This window comes from Leptopilina heterotoma, unplaced genomic scaffold (genome assembly GCF_015476425.1).
Source record: "Leptopilina heterotoma isolate Lh14 unplaced genomic scaffold, ASM1547642v1 Lhet_201, whole genome shotgun sequence".
NCBI lineage: Eukaryota > Metazoa > Arthropoda > Insecta > Hymenoptera > Figitidae > Leptopilina > Leptopilina heterotoma.
In genome coordinates, this window is record NW_025110916.1 from 14,510 (window position 1) to 29,923 (window position 15,414).

General features: G+C 27.6%; 1 protein-coding gene across 1 annotated transcript in view; it reads right to left on the reverse strand.

Annotated features, from left to right (window-relative positions):
- Positions 1–11,622: 11,622 nt before the first annotated feature.
- Positions 11,623–15,414, reverse strand: part of LOC122501129 (estradiol 17-beta-dehydrogenase 2) — a 174,960-nt gene continuing 171,168 nt past the window's right edge. The window contains exon 5 of the mRNA XM_043610403.1: positions 11,623–12,115. Within this exon, the coding sequence (XP_043466338.1) occupies positions 12,013–12,115 (103 nt within the window). The 3' untranslated portion in view covers positions 11,623–12,012. The remainder of the gene's footprint in view (positions 12,116–15,414) is intronic.

Sequence of the window (15,414 nt, forward strand, 5' to 3'; positions counted from 1 at the left end):
TATTTTCATTATATTAAATCAATTTTTTTTCTAAATTGTTAACCTTATTTAAATATTTATTAAATAAATTATAATAAATATGGATAAGAGCATCGTTACTCATGAACAGAAGAAAAGAAAAAACGGGATCGAAACAATTATTATGTTCCGCTCTAATTCTAATAATTAAATAATTCTAATATTAATAATATTATATTTCTAATAATCTAAAATTCTAATTTTATATTATTAATTTAATGTCTATAGAGATTAAATTAATAATATATAATTAGAAGTAATATAAAATTAGAATTTTTGTCAAACATATAAAAACATAACCAAAAAATGTTCTTTCTAGTTGATATGTAATCTTTAGATTTAAAATTTGTACTGCAAACTTTCATTTTGTCGGTTAATTTTTTTCCTGTTTTAAATGCAATAGCCTACTGTTTACGTCTTACAACATTTTTTGGAAGCTGATAAAGATTTTCTGTTTTTTTTCAATTCAGAGCGAATAACATTTGTTTCGTTCCCATTTTTTCTTTTCTTTCTGTCCGCGAGTAACGATGCTCTTTCAAAATTATTATAATATATTTAATAAATATTTAAACAAGTAGAACAATTAAAAAAAAACTTGATTTAATAGTGAAAATAAAACTGAAAAACTATAAAAACGTTGATATTTACATTGAACACCATGCAGGGAGTCGTGTATATATTAGTTTAAACTCGGCCACCGGAGGCGCTAGTTTAGCTGTTTGAATCGCCAATTACACTAAATCTTTGGCAAACTTTTTCGGCCCATTTTCAGACTTATATCTTCTTTTAGGGGAAATCCCAAGCTTTCATTTGAGATTATTAAAAAGAAAATAAAAACTGCCAAACTTGCACAAAATTGCAAAAAACTATTTATTTTTAAAAATTTTTTCATAATTTTTTTTTTATTAAATAAATAAAATTTTTTAAAAGTACACAAAAAAACCTTTCCAAAACACTACTTACTTTTTTTAATCGAATAATTTAAGTAGAAACTACAAATGTTTAAAAAACGCATGTTCGAGTTTAAGCTGAAATTTCAACCCCCCACCCTTTTGATAGGGGTGGGGGGTTGGACCTGTAAATTGGTGTAGTAACTTGTACCTACTAGGGTAACATATTTCCAAAGTATAAAGGAAATCAAAGAACTTTTTTTTATTTTTGGGGCAGTTCAGGAATAATGCCTCATATACGTATATTTATTTGCACTTACGTAAACGTGGATTAATATTAACATTATATAAAATGTTTATCTATACCTTCAGGAAGATTTTCCATTTTGAGAGCGATTTAAAAAGACCAATTTTCTTTGTTTCACTACACTTTTAAAGTTCTTAATATCACAACTAATGCAACGCGTCGTGTGGACGCGGAACAAATGCTAACTTTGCGATAAACTACTAGCTAAATCAAACCTTACATAAAATAGTCCTTCTCGGTATTAAAGTTTGGATAATCACGGCAGCAAATCACACCATTTAAAGTAGAAAATAAAAAAAAAAATTTTCCATTTTGGCCACGTTTAGGTGATATCGTCCCACTGTGCCTAGTTACAAAACGCAACGCAAAACGCTGCCATGGGACTTCAGCCTTATTAACATTTGTGTAGAGGAAAAAAAATCTTTCTCTTAAGGTACAAGTAATCTTAATGGTTGGTAAAAATGAATGGCGGGATAATTTAAAAATTTTATTCTCACAATTCAAATATTTCTTATATATAATTGTTAGAATTTCATTTTTATGGAGATTAATAATTTTAAATAGTGCTTATTACTGATTATTTTGTACATATGAGAATAATTAAACAAGTAATACAACAGTTCACGGTGGTCTTCAAGCACTTTTAGGTTTACCTAAAATGAGTCAAAATTGTGCTAACGCAGTGTTATCTGCAATCGTCCAAAGATTCCAAATTTTCATTTCCGAAAATCGTAGCTGATTCTTTTTTCGAAAAAAACATATATAGAGTAATGTCACCTTGAGTGGACCGCCTACGCTTTTTTTCTAAAAAATTCTTTATGAAAGCAAATTAATCGGAGGTTTCTATTTCAAGCTTTAGTTTAAATCCCTAGATAAGTGTTTATACCATAATAGCTTTGATTTTTTTTTATTGGAAAAAACAATTGACTTTTAAAAAAAGCTAATTTTTAAGGAATGAAAAAAGTGTAACCTTGAGTGGACCACTCCTAAAAAATTGTAAAAGTTATTCTAAATTCTTTAATGTATTTAATATTTCTGATATATTGAAACAAAATTTATGCTTATGCACCCTGTTTAAAAAAATTATTAAAATGGATAGGATTTGATATAATTTTCTTCCTTCAATCCTTGAAATTCGAATCCAATTTAATCAAATATTGAAAATCCAATCCACTTCTATCCAAAGTAGAAAATTAAATCCATTCCTATCATAAGTTTTGATGTATTATCTATCAAAGTTAATAATATACTAAAATTCAATATTTTACTATCAAGAGTTTGGATACAAATTCTATCAAATTCTATGAGTCGAAAAATCTTATACTTTTCTATCCATGAGTTTTGATTGAATACCTATCAAATTCTTTCCAAATGAAAATTTAATATTTCTCTATCCAAGATTTGGATACAAATTCTATCAAATTTTATGAGTCGAAAATTCTTATAGTTTTCTATCCATGAGTTTTGATTGAATACCTATCAAATTCTTTCCAAATGAAAATTTAATATTTCTCTATCCAAGATTTTGATACAAATTCTATCAAATTCTATGAGTCGAAAAATCTTATAATTTTCTATCCATGAGTTTTGATTGAATACCTATCAAATTCTTTCAACATGAAAATACTATATTTCTCTATCAAAGATTTGGATACATTTTCTACCAAATCCTATTATCTGAAACGTCTTATAACTTTCTATCTATGAGTTTTGATGGAACACCTATTAAATTCCTACCACATGAAATTTCACTTGTCATGTCAAATTAAAAATCAACAAGCTTGAGTTTGGAATTTCCAACTCCAAATTTATATAGCTCAGTGAAGCATTAATGTCATCTTGGTTTAATTTGATTCGGGGATGCATTCTATTTGGAATTTAAAGTTTAAATTTAAAGAGTTTAATTAATCGCGAATTGGAATTTATAAAATCGTCATTTTCGCCAATAGTTATTTTTGCAAAAAATTATTATTGCAAATTTACATTTTTACAAATATTTATTTTACTAAACTGTTATTTTGCAAATTTGTTATTTTCGCAAACTTGCATTCTTCGCAATTGACAGTTTTTTTTTTATTTTTGCGAATTTGCATTTCTGGAATTGATATTTTTATGAATTTGTTACAGTTGCTATTTGTAATTTTGCCAATAGTAGGGTCAGACCGGCTAAACTGTGTTAAAAAATTTTCTCAATTTCATGCAATTTCACATGTAAAAATACATTGTGTCACGTTTAGTGGAGACCCCCCTCCCCCAAAAACGTGACATCATTTGTGAACGCTCCCAATGTACATAACGAATTTTTTTATTAAAAACGCGCGCCAACTCCATAGTGGGAAAAAGTTGATTGTTGTGGAAAATTCAGTCTATAGAGGTTACAAATATTATTTGTTTTTAATAATTTTTTTTTAAATGAAAGTTTGTAAAATTGCGCACCGATCTGTGGCGGTAGAATTTTGAAAACTGTTAACAAATATTTTTTATTTAACAACATATATGAACAAAAGAGGAAAAAATTTCCAAAATATTAGTTAACAAATTCGTAGGAATAATATTTTTTAAAGTTAAGATATCAGATTTAATCTGATTGGTGCACAATTTTATAAACTTTCATTTAAAAAAAATTTATTAAAAACAAATAATATTTGTAACTTCTAGACTGAATTTTCCACGACAATCAAATTTTTCCCATTGTGGAGTGGACGCGCGTTTTTAATAAAAAATTCGTTAGGTACATTCCAAATTGAAAATACCAAAATTTTTTATTAGGAGCTTCAAGAAAAGACTACTGAGTATACTTTCTATGAGTTTTATTGCATTTGGAAGGGTAGAGAACACAAAAATAATTCAAATTGTTTATAAAATTGTTATTAAAAATAGGGAATTTCTAAATTTACAATCATGCAAATATTTTCTTTTAAAAGAGTGAACAATTTTGTGTAATCAGTGTAAGTTTTATTAATTTATTGGTAAACGACTTTTGAGTTATTAATTTTTTTTAAATTTTGTAATATTTTGTTAATGCAAAAAAATAACAAAAATTTCAAAAAACGATTAAAAGTGTTTTATTGTTTTGTTGTGAACTACAGAGTTTCATAAAAGTTTTAATATTTTAGAAAATCATTGAAATTTTTTTAACACAGTTGAGCTGGTCTGACCCAGTCATTTTGCGAATTTTAATTTTTACGAATTTTCTGTTTTTTATTTCGCTTAATGTTATTTTTTGCAAATATTTGCAAAAAATTACAAAGCGGTCAATTGACATTTGAGCAAAAATGTATTAAATATTTAATTAATACTTTTAACATAATAGCATATATTGCAAATCTCTATAAATATTTTTATTTCTGCTTGTATTTTTATGGGTACTTACAAAAATTATAATATTTTACATAAACTTACGTTTTTCAAAGTTGCAGTTTATATAGACAGGTCGAAAAATATTTCTCACGTCGATTCGATAGCCGCGGTCGTTAAGCGTTTAGATAGATAGGTCATAGGTGCGAGGTTCGATTCCCATAGGGTACAAGTTTTAATTTAATTCCTCCAGTTTAATTAGAATGTTTGTATGTTTGGAGTGTGCTAAGAATATAATGTTACTAATGGTCATAAGAATCTTTTATTATTTTTCCACAAATTTTTTTTTAAAACTATGTTTTCAATTGGATACAATGGGAAAGAACTTTTTGTTATTTTTCGATATAGGATTTGATAGAATTTAAATCAAAAAATCTTATTGGATTGGAAACAATTTTTAATAATCAATTTTGATAGAATTTGATAGGACTTTCTTCGAAATCAGTGGGACAACGCATGGGACAATTTTCGGATAGACAAAGTATTGATTTGGATAGACTTTTTATTAAAAGTATGTGATAGAAACTGATTGTAATTGTTGAAAATTTTTGATTCAGAAACAGGATTGAAATGGAAAGAAATTTTTTTCTTTCCATTTCTATCAAATTTTTTAAACAGGGCAGCTTCAGACCATGTATGTGTCGCAATGTTTACAAGTGAAACCATTTTTAATAATTTTGTCACATATCACATCAATATCACAAAAAAATTAATAAAGAACATAAATCATAGTTTCAAACTAATTTATTGTCAATTTATATCTAAAAAATGTTAAACTGACATTAAAAATGAAAAAAACAGTCAGTCCACTCATGGTTATAAACAGTGGTCCACTCATGGTGACAAACAACTTTTTATGGCAGCCACCACAATTTTTTTTTGAGTCAAAATTATCACTAAATTAAACTAAGACAATCAATTTCAATGTCCAAAGTAGTAGGAAAAAAATAAGTTACCTTTTAAAACTTAAATTTTACACTACTTTTACACTTCCAAATCACTTTACTCATTGAAAGAGCGACTTCTTTTTTGGTTTGTGTTCTCAAAAATGCGTTACATCAAACAGTAACGTATATGATTATCGCGGAACTTAATTTCTTACGGTTTCTAGGTGCGGTGCTGCTATTCGCACTATTTATTTCACGTTTCCGCTGTCAGATAACTTAAAAGCTCAGGCTTTTATTTATTATCTACGGTTGAAAATAATTTAATTTTCCTTTTTCAAAATAGCGCCAATTTCTGGGTGTGAGACACAGTACACGGAAAGAAAAGGTCTGGAAGAGATATCCATAAAAATATTGTTGAGCAGAATATTGTTGTGTTATCCAATTCAATCCCTGGCGGGTTGGGCTACCGTAAATCTAGCCAAGTTATGGTAGATTTAAGGTAGGTTTCGGGTAGACTTAAAAAATTGCTATTATTCAATGAAATATTATAGAATAAATTATTGGGAATAATAAAGTAACATTTGTAGATTAAATTTTTAAATTATATTATGTAAATTAAACAATTATAAATAAATTATTGATATGTAAAAGTGACAAAGTAGTTTCCAGTGAATATAGTGGGTTTTAAATAGCATATTTAGTGAATAATGAAAAGAAAAGATTAGGAAAACTTATTTAATTTAACAAAAGTAATCATTAAAGCATTTATTTATTACATATTTAGGGCAAATTAATGTTTACTTATTGAATAATTAATGTTTAAAGTTGGAGATGTCAGTTCTACCGTGAAATGTATGCGTGTGTGTGTGAAGCAATGATAATATACTACTTGATATATCGCCGCGCATTTCTCACGACAGATGGCGGGACTGACATTCGAACTCCTCTGTTTTATCCACATTCAAAACAAGAAATAGGAAAACCAACTTTCCAAGATGAATTTTATTTAAAGCAATTCTAAAAATTGTATATTGAAATTAACCTTTTTTTAATTTAATCAATTTCAATGACAATTATTAGTATATTTAATAAAATATAAAAAATAAAAAAGCAGAAAATAAATAATTATACTAAGAAAGATAAAATATGCAATTTTTTCCCATTTTTCTAAAATTAATGGAAAATTTACTTTTTAGACCAATTAAAATGAGATTCTAACTCCTCCTACTTTAAAAAAGCAATTTTTTATTCGTTGGTTCAACATTACAAAAAGGGAGTGAATATTCAATTTTTAAAAAGTTACATTTAGTCTTAACCCATTAAGAAAAAAAGATGTCTGGCCAATAAAAATAAACTCCTCCTATTTTCAAAATGCAATTTTTGATTTGTTAGTTGAGTGAAATTAATATTTGAAAAATAAAACATAAATAATACCAACCCGCAAAGAAAAAATGGATGATTTAGACCAATAAAAATAATAAACAAACTCCTCCCATTTTCAAAATCAATTTTTCTATTTGTTAGTTTAGTTAAACAAAATGGAGAAAAAATTAATATTTGAAAAATAAATCATATATTTCTGTTCTATTGAAGAACTCTTGTTCTTTAAGAAGGAGGAGTTTAAATTTTATTTTAGTTGGTCTAAAACATCCTTTTTTTCTTTTGGGGGTTGGAATTATATGTTTTATTTCTTAAATATTAATTTTTTCTCCATTTTGTTTAGCTCAACCAATAAATAGAAAGAAAGGTTTCTTTAAGAAGGAGGGGTTTAAATTTTATTTTAATTGGTCTAAATTATTCATTTTTCTTTTTGGGGGTTGGAATTATATGATTTACTTTTTAAATATTAATTTTTCTCCATTTTGTTTAACTGAACCCATAAATAAATATATCTGTAGGAGGAGTTTGATTTTTTTATTGGCTAGTCTCTTTTTTCGTGAGGGGTTGGGACTAAATTTTATATTTTTTAGAGTTTAATATTTTCTCCATTTTGTTTTATTAAAGCAACAAATAGAAAAAAAGGTTTCTTTAAGAAGGAGGAGTTAAAATTCTATTTTAATTGGTCTAGAACATTTATTTTTTTGGGGGGTTGGAATAGTATGTTTTAAATTAAAATATTTAATTTTTTCTCCATTTTGTTTAGTTTAACCAACAATTGAAAAAAAGCTTTGATTAATAAGGAGGAGTTTAAATTTTATTTTACTTGGTCTAGAACATTCATTTTTTCTTTGGGGGTTGGAATTATATGTTTTATTTCTTAAATAATAAATTTTTCTCTATTTTGTTTAACTGAACCAATGAATAAAAATATAGGAGGAGTTTGATTTTTTTATTGGCTAATAGCATTTTTTTCGTGAGGGGTTGAGACTTATATTTTTTAAAGTTTAATATTTTCTCCAATTTTGTTTTATTGAACCCACGAATAAAAAATAGTTTTTATTAAGAGGGAGGAGTTTAAATTTTAATTTAATGGGTCACATCCATTTTATCTTTTGGGGGTTGGGACTAAATTTTATATTTTTTAAATATTACTTTTTTCTCCATTTTGTTTAACTCAACCAACAAATAGAAAAAAAGGTTTCTTTAAGAAGGAGGAGTTTAAATTTTATTTTAATTGGTCTAAATCATCCATTTTTCCTTTTGGGGGTTGGAATTATATGATTTATTTTTTAAATATTAATTTTTTCTCCATTTTGTTTAACTAAACTAACAAATAGAAAAATTGATTTTGAAAATGGGAGGAGTTTGTTTATTATTTTTATTGGTCTAAATCATCCATTTTTTCTTTGCGGGTTGGTATTATTTATGTTTTATTTTTCAAATATTAATTTCACTCAACTAACAAATCAAAAATTGCATTTTGAAAATAGGAGGAGTTTATTTTTATTGGCCAGACATCTTTTTTTCTTAATGGGTTAAGACTAAATGTAACTTTTTAAAAATTGAATATTCACTCCCTTTTTGTAATGTTAAACCAACGAATAAAAAATTGCTTTTTTAAAGTAGGAGGAGTTAGAATCTCATTTTAATTGGTCTAAAAAGTAAATTTTCTATTAATTTTAGAAAAATGGGAAAAAATTGCATATTTTATCTTTCTTAGTATAATTATTTATTTTCTGCTTTTTTATTTTTTATATTTTATTAAATATACTAATAATTGTCATTGAAATTGATTAAATTAAAAAAAGGTTAATTTCAATATACAATTTTTAGAATTGCTTTAAATAAAATTCATCTTGGAAAGTTGGTTTTCCTATTTCTTGTTTTGAATGTGGATAAAACAGAGGAGTTCGAATGTCAGTCCCGCCATCTGTCGTGAGAAATGCGCGGCGATATATCAAGTAGTATATTATCATTGCTTCACACACACACGCATACATTTCACGGTAGAACTGACATCTCCAACTTTAAACATTAATTATTCAATAAGTAAACATTAATTTGCCCTAAATATGTAATAAATAAATGCTTTAATGATTACTTTTGTTAAATTAAATAAGTTTTCCTAATCTTTTCTTTTCATTATTCACTAAATATGCTATTTAAAACCCACTATATTCACTGGAAACTACTTTGTCACTTTTATGAGAATATCAATAATTTATTTATAATTGTTTAATTTACATAATATAATTTAAAAATTTAATCTACAATTGTTACTTTATTATTCCCAATAATTTATTTTATAATATTTCATTGAATAATAGCAATTTTTTAAGTCTACCCAAAACCTACCTTAAATCTACCATAACTTGTGTAGATTTACGGTAGCCCAACCCGCCAGGGATGGAAGAGACAACTTTCAGAATGGAAGCACATTCCATATTCAATGGATGAGGGAGCCATATTATATTGTTGAATCAAATATGGATGTGACATCCATAGGCATGGTTGGGCTTACAATTCATGCTATGGATTTTCACATATGGCTGTCTCATCCATATAAACTTTGGTTGGGAGATCCATAGTTAGTTCAAAATTTCGATACATGTTGCGCTCAATTCATTATCATGGCATCCATTTAAAAATGGTCGTCTCGATTTGTCCGTCGCGTCGGTTTCCTGTCACGTCTATATTATCGCGTTGTGAGTTTATTGTGTATAAATAGTGTTACAATTGTTCATTATTTATTATCGTTCTTGTCTATTAGTGTTTATGTAAATTCATTTTCATGAAATATGTGTATAGTATATAAGGAATATTAATTATATGCTCAAATATTGTAGTTGCGTGTATATAGTGTAGTGGATAGCGTTAGTGTTTAGTATGCGTTAGGTCTAGGGTTCGTGTCTCCCCCATCGATTAATAATTTATTTCGTAAATATGCGGTTATTCAATAAGTGGTGTGTATTAATTAACAAAAATGTGTATAAAATATCTCAAGTGACATAGAATTTAATTAATTGAGTGATTCTAATTTTTTTGTTTCCCATTTCCATTACTATGGATCACCCAACCATAGATCTTTTGCTGCTCCAACAATATACAGCCAGCCATAGAATATGGATGCAGCAACCTTAACTATGGATATCCCGTATTTTTCAATATAATATGGCGTGATATCCATGTATCTGGATGTGTCAACTATTCCTTTTTCTCCGTGTATATCACCAGTTGTGAGACGGTGTCAACACTCATCTGGGCAGCATAAAAAATACGAATTTGCAGGCATACTATTTAAATGTTGTTTTGATTTTTTTTCTAGTATTTTTGGGCATGTCAAGTGGAAAAAAGTCAATTGATTCAGAAGAAATCAATTTTAATGCTCTTGTTCAAGCTATTAAATTGTGTTTATTTGATAGTCATATTTTGGCGAATAAATATTATTATTTAGTATATAATAATATATATTATTAATATATTTAATTATTTCTATTAAACATAACGTTTTATGTCAAACTTATTAAATTTTATCAATTTTTAATGAGTGTCTCACAACTGGAGACATTTTTTTTTTTGACAAAAGCGATGTACTCGGAAAATGTATCGTAAAATTTTTTGAGTTCATCGAAGCACTACATTTTCTTTTAATGAAAGTTGCGTATTTCTGTTACCTTTCGAACGGTGTATTTTATTTACAATTTCGTTCACCCGTTTACAATTTACGGGTCAAAAATAAAACCCGTTTCACAACTGGAGACTCTCCCCTATTCATTAAAAAGATTTTCTTAAGTGGCCGACTATTGTCTGGTTTACCCTAATTCAAGTGACTAAGATATTCACGAAATTATTGAAAGCAGTAATAAACTTTTTTCTTGGAAACTATCAGAACTGAAAGCCAAATTTTGGAAAATTCCTGGAAAGAAAAAAATCAGTACTACATATTTTCAATAATTCACACAAATTCCAAATAAAAAGTTAATGTATTGTTTAAGTTAAGGAAACATCTGATTAAGGAAACATCAATTCAGAAACATCTGATGGAAATTTGTCATTCTTTATTGATGGGATGAATAGGATTGATTCAGAGAAATACAAATGTTCCAAATTAATGTCTATGGAAATGTTCAAAATTTATTTTTTTTCTTATTTCGTGAGATTTCTTTAATGCATAAAATTCTTTAATTTTATTCTTTTTTTTTTCTTGCGTCTTCTATCATCTAGTTTCTCTTTTCATTTTTTATTCTTAAACTTATTTTTTCTTCTTTCATTCTTCTCTTATTTTCCATATACATTTTTTCTTCTCTTGACATATTCTTCCGCTTTCTGCCCTTTCCCGTGTTTTCGATTATGTACCTTCTTTCTTTTGACTTTTCATTTCTGTCTTCATTATTCAACTTAAAAATAAAAATTCTAAGTTAAATTTAAAGTTTTTTTAAAAATAGTTATCAAAAATGAATTCTACAGATATTAAACATCATTTCTACAAATTATATGAGATTTTTCTAAAAATAGTCCGCAACAACTTTAGTAATGTTTTTAAAAATTCTTAAAGAACTTTGTGAAGAATTATTTTTTTAATTATTTGAATTAATAATTTCAGTATTTGAAGAAAATACCATTTAATTGTTATGTCAAAGGTAGACGAAATCATCTCCGTTTGCGTATTTGCTTATCATGTTTAGTCAGAACTTTCCGGCTTCATCCAGCTCACCCTGTTTTATCTTCGGAGAAACTACAATACTTTTATAAGACTGTATTCTTAATTAAAATAAAAATCGCATTACACTTTAAAACATGAAAGTTATTTATTTAAAACATTTATATAAATTTCAATTGTTATAAAAATCAAACCTCTTTTCTAGTTTTCATTAATAATAATTCACATTTCTGTATGTGGGTATTTAGAAAATAAGACGATCAAAAAACTACTACTTCATGATATCAAAATACTTTTTTATCCCACATGCACAAAAATGGCGCTTTCAGATAGCTGACGACAGGGAGTAAAGTCATTTATTTGTTCGATCCCATGGGCTCCCATGGACAAAAATAACAGCTGGTCCCATGCTATCTGAAATGGACACTTTTGTGCATTAGGAATAAAAAATATTATAATAACACGGAAACAAAGGCAGCCCAATTTGTCCCCTTGTTGCTTAATTACTATTATTCAACGTGGAATTTGAAGAAATTGCTTGATTAATATATCTCGAACAAATGTCGGACTGAAGCGGCAAAGCGTATGATAGAAGGTATATCTCCATGGACAGACTCTAAAAACAAATTATGTTTAGTAATTAGTATGTAATATTATGACAACTGAATAAAAATTATATATTTTATATTAAAATTTTTGCAAAGTTGAGAAAATTATATTTTCTACAATTTCTAGATTTTAAAATACCAATAATTTTGTCATTTCTGACCAAATTAGGTCCAAAAATAGGTCAATCGAAGCGTTTTTTAATGTTCTACAAGTTGGCAATGATATTTTTAAAGTTACTTTTACATTTTTAAACAAAATTTTTAAAAAAGTTGTAACGATGCGCTATGTATTAATATATAGAGCAATATGAATACGTCACACACAGCCACCGTATTCGCGTTCATCGTGAAAGCAAGGAGAGAGTAGCGACCACGCACCAAACTTGCGTCGTCTGCCTCCGCTCCCCCAGCACTTGCTCTCCTCGCGTCGCGACAGAGTAGGATGGGCGATCTCGAAAAAAAAGAATCGATTTAAAAAATCAATCTCTAAAATTTAAAATCGATTTTTTTGATTAATCGACCAAAAAAAATCGTTTTCAGAATCGATTCATTTCGATTTTCCTATAAATTAATGATCAATGAAAAATATTGCTTTCTTTTTCAATCACAGGGAATTTCGTTTGCAAATAATGAACATTAAACAAATTCAGTCTTTAAAATGCACTGAAAGTGCTTTGCATCTTTATTATTTACATTTAGTTAAACAAAATTTATTTTCTTATAGATCAAATTTAAATTTGAAAGTTCAACAGTTTTAAAAATACCGTATACATATTGAACTTACTGTACACTTCCCTGCTGGAAGTAAATAGATAGAAACCTTTTCTCTTTTAATCCCTTTCTATTGCTAATATAGAAAGAGATATGAATAATGTATAACTTTTAATCTCTTACCTATACTTCTTTATGCCTTTCTATTCCTACCTCTATCAACTTGTTCGCTATTTCTTTTAATCACCTTTTTTGAATAACTTTTAATAGCCATTTTAAACCCTTCTATCTCTTTTTATATACAATCTTATTACAACTTTTTGTTATTCCTTTCAATCACCTTTTCTCTATTACTTTTAAAATCCTGTCTATTTCCTTGTATCTCTTTCAATGTTAGACCTTATAGACACTATTCTTTATACCTATTAATAACCTACCCAAGTAGCACGTAATATTGGGAACATTCCAGCAATATGCCACAACATTGAGGCAATATTGGTAATGTTAAGGCAATGTTCCCAATATCGCTGTAATATTACGTGCTACTGGGGTATTCTCAATACCTTTTTATAACCTGTCTATAAACTTCTATCTCTTTTTATGACAGAAGTTCTCGATACTCTTCTTTCTCCACATTTATAACCTTTTCTTAATAACTATTGATATCCTATTTATACCCTTCCATCGCTTTTTATGTAGGATCTTATTAACACTTATTTATTACCATTATTCCCATTATTGAGATAGAAAAAGATAGAAATGCGAGACTGCAAAACTATAAACCTTTTTTATTCCTTTTTATCATTCTTCTTTTCCGAATGTTATTCTTTTAATCTTCTTTCAATCCCATATTCTATCTCCTATTACTTTATTTAGAAGAGATAGGGATAGTTAAGAATATGGGGATTTGAGGAGATATAATAAGATTATCTCTTCTAATCTACTATAGTATATCCCTTTCTATATACATACTCATAAACTTATACGCGCATGCGTCGATTTTCCCAGCTGTTATGTGTCATGGCGTCGGGTCAGTAGATCCGTAGATCAGAAAGCGTGTGTTATGCACTGTGCGATTGTACGTTTTTGTTTGAGTTTATAACTTCCATATTTTTATAGTTTATTGTAAATATATTTAACCAATAAATGTTTATCAGTAATAGACAACCAAAATTAGTTTTAAACTCACAAAGCATCGAAACTTTTCTAAAAATTTATTAAAGATTTACTTGCAAATTTTTTATATAGTTAATCGTAATGAATTAAAACAACACGATTAAGAAACTCAATTAACAACAATAGAGAAAGTTTTTAATTGAAATTAATCGATTTCTTCTATAAGGGGTATCTCCTTTTTTACTTTCCTTTGGATTAGAAAGGATGTGAAAATGGATAGAGGAAGACAGAAATGTATGAAAAGAAAGAGATTGAAAAGTTCTATCTTCTTTAATTCACCACTTTGCATCCCCAATTTTTTATCTCTTTCTATATATTTTTTTCTATATATTTCTATATCTAAAACTGTATATAAAGAGATTAGAAGGGATAAAAAGATATATAAATATAAAGTTATAGAAAGAGATAAAAAAATTGTATCTCTTTTAAGTATCCATTTTGCATCTCCAAACTATTATATTTTCTAATCTTTTTTTATCCCCTTTTTTTAATCTCTTTGTATCTCTTTACTTCCAGCAGGGTTAGAAGCACACTACAATTATTTAAAACCATTAAATGTTTTAATAATTATTATCATAATTATTATCTTGTTTATGTCAGAAGCAGTCTTTTGCATGCACTAAAAGTGCTATATTTCTTTGATTAATATTTATTTAAATAAAAAAAATAAATATTTTCTGTTATACTAATCGATCATTGGCTGCTAAAGGTATTTAAAACGTTTGCTACATAGAGATATCCCAGACGGAGACGCATGTATATCCCCTAATCGCCAAGTCGTCGAATGATCAAATAGTCGAATGCCAAATAATCGAATGGACAAAACGTCGAATGCTAAAAACATCGAATTATCAATTCGTCGAATGTTAAAAATATCGAATCGTCAATATGACGAATGTTCAAAACGTCGAATTATCAATTCGTCGAATGTTAATAACATCGAATTGTCAATTCGTCGAATGTTAATAACATCGAATTGTCAATACGTCGAATGTTCAAAACGTCGAATGATAAAAAAGTCGAATGCTAAAAACATCGAATCGTCAACATGTCGAATGTTCAAAACGTCGAATTATCAATTTGTCGAATGCTCAAAACATCGAATTGTTAATTCATCGAATGCTTAAATCATCGAATTTTCCATTCGTCGAATGTTCAAAACGTCGAATACTAAAAACATCGAATTCTCAAATCGTCGAATGCTCAAATAGTCGAAACGCCATCTGTTCGAAATGTCAAGTAGTAGAATGATAAAGTAGTCGAATGGTAAAGTAGTCGAAACTCCATCTGTTCGAATTGCCAAGTAGTAGAATGGTAAAGTAGTCGAATGTTCAAAACGTCGAATGATAAAAACGTCGAATGCTCAGAACATCGAACTGTTAATTCGTCTTAAAACGTCGAATGATAAAAACATCGAATC